Source organism: Lactuca sativa, chromosome 9 (assembly GCF_002870075.4).
Source record: "Lactuca sativa cultivar Salinas chromosome 9, Lsat_Salinas_v11, whole genome shotgun sequence".
Classification (NCBI taxonomy): Eukaryota; Viridiplantae; Streptophyta; class Magnoliopsida; order Asterales; family Asteraceae; genus Lactuca; species Lactuca sativa.
Genome location: NC_056631.2, coordinates 187,532,707 through 187,538,211, shown reverse-complemented (window position 1 = coordinate 187,538,211; position 5,505 = coordinate 187,532,707). Strand labels below are relative to the sequence as shown.

General features: G+C 36.1%; 1 protein-coding gene across 1 annotated transcript; it reads right to left on the bottom strand.

The window, feature by feature from the left end:
- Positions 1 to 600: 600 nt before the first annotated feature.
- LOC111889778 (protein EARLY-RESPONSIVE TO DEHYDRATION 7, chloroplastic) lies at positions 601 to 4,219 on the bottom strand. The gene is made up of 4 exons (XM_023885931.2): positions 3,926 to 4,219; positions 1,052 to 1,602; positions 792 to 958; positions 601 to 689 (listed from the first exon to the last, which is right to left on the bottom strand). Exons 1-4 carry the CDS (start codon positions 4,217 to 4,219, stop codon positions 601 to 603), a joined length of 1,101 nt encoding a protein of 366 aa, XP_023741699.2.
- Positions 4,220 to 5,505: the final 1,286 nt, after the last annotated feature.

Below are 5,505 nucleotides of genomic sequence, written 5' to 3'. Positions count from 1 at the left end.
TGTTAATTCGGTTAATTACAAATATACCCTTGATAAATAATGTTGAAAGAAAGTAGTTTTTGAATACATACCTCAGCAACCACCATTGATCGCAGCCTATTAGCTACAATTTCAATCATATCTCTGATCGGCTGATAAAAGCCCTCAAAGAGTAAACTCTTTGTCTCTGCACATAAGTTATTTGATAAAATGCCTCAGAGAGTAAACTTACTTCCTCCTTTTTCCATCTTTTGCTAATATTTTGCAAATATAGTGTATGATTGTCCTAGCTTTCTGATATCTTTACACACTTGCCCCTCACCTAGGCATAGAAAAAATATTAGAATCTGACTTGTTGAGTTAACCTCCTGTCAATTCCCAAAATCACATAAGCATAACTCATAACTTAGGTCCCACAGTTAGTTCTTGTTGGTTGTCATCTGCTTGAGTCCCAAAGTTCTGTATACTCAATTGTGGGGCCAACAACAAGAGGAAAAGGTAAGATATAATGTTTATTGTGTTTATAAAAGCCACATACAAAGATAGATAAAATTCATAATGTCATCAACATATACTTTTGTAAAGCGATTGAGAAAAGATTTAGGAAGGCCTTTCATAGACTTACTTGTGGCTGACAAGTTCTGTTGTCACAGTAGATGATGTTGACATTACATTCTTTCCAGAAACTTTAAAAGCATCATAAATTTTGCCTATAGACAAACATTTATATCAAATTAGTTGATAGCTTTTAAATTTAAAAGTTGCAGTTCTTAGTTTTTGTCAAATTGAGAATAATGTAAGAGAGAACTTACTAAATCCATCTAGAGTCACGAGTGCAATTTCCCCAGGCAAAAACTTGAAGAACTTCTTGCCAAGTTTAGTGCTAGCAACAGAGCTTGTAAAGAATCCAGTAATCTTCAGAACGCCAGAAAGAAGTCCACCAACAACTGTCTCTGTCATCTTCGTCACCTTATTAACCCTAGAAGAATCACCCACATAATCAAAATGCAAATATTCACAGAAGAATCTTGGAAAACATATAAGAAAATAGTTTCAACATGAACTTCAAAACCTGTGTATAGCCTTTAGAAGTTCAGGATTAACTGCTGTGTTGCTAGCAGGTCCGATCTTTAGCTTCAAAATCTCATTACCCTTGATCAATCTATACACTGTAACATCTCCACACCAGAGAATCCCTTTAACAAGTTGCCCTGAACCCGCAACAATTAATTTTGCAGCCTTCGTACTGTAATCCTCCACATTTGGGGCTAATGTCGTCCAATAAGCTCTACAAATATGCTCCATCTGTTCCTTATTTGCTTCCATTTTCAGATCTGAGGGACTCATTCGTTCCGTCATTGTTAAATCCAAAGCGCCCTTCTCCTCCTCCTCTTTCTGCACCGAGAAACTACTGCAATGCTCCAATAACTCATCCATTTCTTTCAACAACTTCTCTTGTCCTTTTGAAGCAAATGTCAGTCCGTAATTTAACATCATAGCTTCGTGTTCTTTCTCCTTTGGAGCGCGTAACGAGAAGAAATAATGAGACTGGTCTAACTTAACGTAAGCCTCATGTCTCGCCAAAGGCCATTGGATCTCTTCACCAACATGTGATATATATAGCTCATTAAGAAATAGAATTAGGGTTCTTATATGGTATTATCGGACAGAGGAACCACCGCTACACATAAAAAAAACCTGCGATTATTTCATGGATTCTTTATCTTCTTCAAAGGATGTTAAAGAGAGGAAGAAGATACGTGTGTGAGAACGAAATGGACGAGGAGAGAGAAGCGGTGGCGGGTCTGGGTTGTCATCTTCAATTTGTGAAACGGTTCCATGTGTGGTTTCATCAAACACAACAGTGTTAATGTTAATGTCATCAGATGCACTCCGAACTCTTAGAGCAAATGAGGTTCGATGCTGGTGGTGGTGGCTTAGGGCTTCCAAAGAGAAGGGAGAGAGAGCACAGATCGAGGTACAGGAAGACGGGCTTAGGGTTCTTTGGTAGAGGATTTTAGAAGGAGATGCATCAAGCGGGGTGTTTATCTTTTTGGGATTTCATTTCCCCCCATTCTACGTTTAAGAACGCGCTTTCCTAAAAAAAATATAAAGCGACATCTTTAGACGACGCGTTTTTTATAAGAGTGCCCTCCGTGTTTTTTTTGTTGGACACAAATTTCAGGCACGCAAAAATGCGTGTCCACTATCCTTCAAATTTTAGAAAACTGACAGTATTTTTAGGATGCCCTAAAAATGCGTATCGTAAATTAGTGCGTGTCGTAATTTGCACGTCGTAAAAGGCTGTTTTTCTAGTAGTGTTTGGAATTAAATTATTCATGAAAGAAAACTTTTCAAATTCCAAAACTTGAGGGCAAGTTTTGAACTATTCAAAAACTTTTCAATTCCATAACTTATGTGTTTAAAGTAGTTTTAATTTAAAAAACTCTTCAAGTTCCATAACATGAGGACAAGTTATGAAAGACTTTAAACTATTAAAAGAATATGACTTTTCTTTATTCATAACCTATGGAAATATTTATGAGTTTTATGAATCTTAAATGTGACTTTTCATCTAACTTGAGGATAAGTTACAAAAAACACATTTTAGAATCAACACTTAGATTAATTTGGATTGAAAACAATAATTCCGCATAACATTCCTATTAATCTAAGCAACTCATAAGAACAAGATAATTCAATCAAACTTTTTCATGTAATTAGCCTAATCACTAAACTAATACAAAACATGAATCTATTGACAATTATCTTTGAAATTGGATTAGCATGAACATTACCACATCAAAAACAAGTTTATAAGTTGAAAAACAGCTTAGGGCAATGTTCCTAGTCCAATTCCAGCCAAAACAGTCGAAGATATGTTGTCTGGGGGTCCAACTCGTCGAGTGCATGAACCAAATCGTCGAGTTGGATGCGTTTTGCCTTGGACTCGGCGAGACCCTTCATGGACTCGGCGAGTCTGCTGTCCAGACAGCATACAAACTTCAATTTTCAGACAATTTTGCAAGTATAACAAGAAAACAAGCCTAGTCTCTGATACCACTATTGGGTTTTGAGCATTCCAACAGTCCTAAGTTTACATGCAACCCTAAATACCTTGGATCTATGTTTTCTCTATTATACATGCAAATATGAATATTTCCAAGGTATTACCCTATCTAGCATACAATCTTTGATACTTGGGTAATAAAACAAGTTAGAAGACATACCTTTTTATGTAGCTTGATTTCTTGATGCTTAAGAGCCGAGTGCCCTATGTGTGACACCTCAAATGGTTCACACAACATCAAATGCACTTGGAATAACTTAGAGAGAAATGAACACTTCATGAAATTGGCTAGCCCTCACCATTTCTTCATAGTCTGACATGGTTTCCAAGTTTGAGAAGAATAAGATGCTTATATAGTGTGTCACAGTTAGGGTTACACCATGTAAACCCTAATTGTCATGGCCTTTCATTTCCATGATCCATGGGTACAAAAACACCATGGAGCATCCTAAGGGTGTTAGCCCAACTTGATAATCCATGGAGCATTAGCCCACTATATAAGTATGGATGATTTACACAATCAACCCATATATTTAATTAGTCTCCTTTTTGATCACTTAATTAATTCCAAATTAATTCTTGATCAATACTAATTAAATAATCTTATTAATATATTAGAACTTATAATATATTACCAAACCTTAAGTGTTATTTCTCTCATTTTAGTCTATCCAAATGCATGATGCCATGCAACCCAAATGGACCATGCCGAGTCGGGTCTAGTACATACCAAATATAGTTATGGACTTAGACAGTAATCCAACATAATTTGATTGGATCTTCCTTCCCAGTAAAATTCGATGGCTTGCAAGTCATAAAGTGTTTGTACTTGCATCCGTTCCTTTCGATTCCTTCATCTTGGTTATTCCTTCTAACCACTGGCGGTTCAGCTTGACCAACGGTTCTATTGTAATGCCCTTCTTCTGACTGTCTGTCATTTAGTTCAGACTGTTCAACATGCATCGTTGGCTCATCCCTGTTATGTTGAAGTAAACTCCATGTTTCCTCCATCTGAAAAACCAACATCATTTGGATTATTTCTTGTACTCTTTCCATCGTGATTGGCTCGGGTGCAACTGCTACTACCGGTACATGCTCAATCACTTGGGGATGGGGATGCTGATTGCCATTAGCGTTAGCATTTCCGAATCCGGTTCGGGTTCTTGCCATGTCGATCTATATACCAAAGTAGGCGAATTTAGGTCTTTATTTTCGATAGACGTTTAAATCCTCCTTGTCACTCCGAAAAGTAACATGCTAGTTCTAATACCGTAATTATACGTTTATAATTCTGAACACATAAATTTTCCAGATCCGGTTGGCAACATACCATAGATCCGGTCAAATAATATCACATAAGGCATTTCTATAGCTATAACATAAATCATTTAGCACATAAAAGCAATTTAGGAATCTTTCCAAAAATAAGCTAGTGCTTGTGTCTAAAATATAGTAGACACTCATCTCACAATCATCGCTTAGAATTCTAAGTTTAAATCTATAAATCCTCACTTAAACTAATGCTCTGATGCCAACTGTGACATCCCCACTTTCACAGCCAGAAAAGACCGATTTTGTTTATGCTTTATATAAAAATCAGAGTACCTTTAAAAAAAATGTTGCATAATTTGTTCCCAAAAATATGATAAAGATTTTATCAAAGCATTTCCAAAGAAATGTATTTCATTATATTAAAAACCTCGAGATTTCATTGTGAATACAGTTCAAAAGCTAAAACAGAACAACATAGGCCTTACAACATTTATTTATTTATGTTGGCCTACAATCCATTATCTTTCATCAGATCATCACATCTATGCTCTTGAGCCACTACCTATAATACAAGAAACTGAGTGGGTCATACTTGGGAGCCTGGTGAGCACATAGGGTATTCAACCCACAATAATCACGTTTATTAATTTCATCAAATCAATCAACCTGATTACCCGTTCCCGTTATCCTCACTTTACGTCCCTAAAGCGACTATTATAAGGGACCTATCCTAAGAATTTTCATCGGGGTGACAACACTGCTCAAATAATTCCTTAGCAATACATGTCAAATAAGACAACCATGAGGGGGATCGAGTACATCTAGTGAGCATGTAGTTCAAATAAACACCTACAAGTTACGAGTCTACTAGCGTTCCACTAGACTGTCTAGAATAGTTCGTGGTCGTCATTTATACTCCGCTAGATGACTAGATCATCATAGACATCGAGGCCTGTCATCAATTTTATTTCATCACACATCATCTTTTTCATCTACCCATGTTTACCCAACATATTTGTAGATATAATATACATATACAGTTTTAATCAATTAAAACATGTATAAATTGTTCATCCAACATTGATATCAAGTACACAAATAATATTCACACATAGCACGTAATATTTATCCCGATTATTTACGAGCGATATTGTTTTATAAGTGTTAAATAATACTTTTCAACC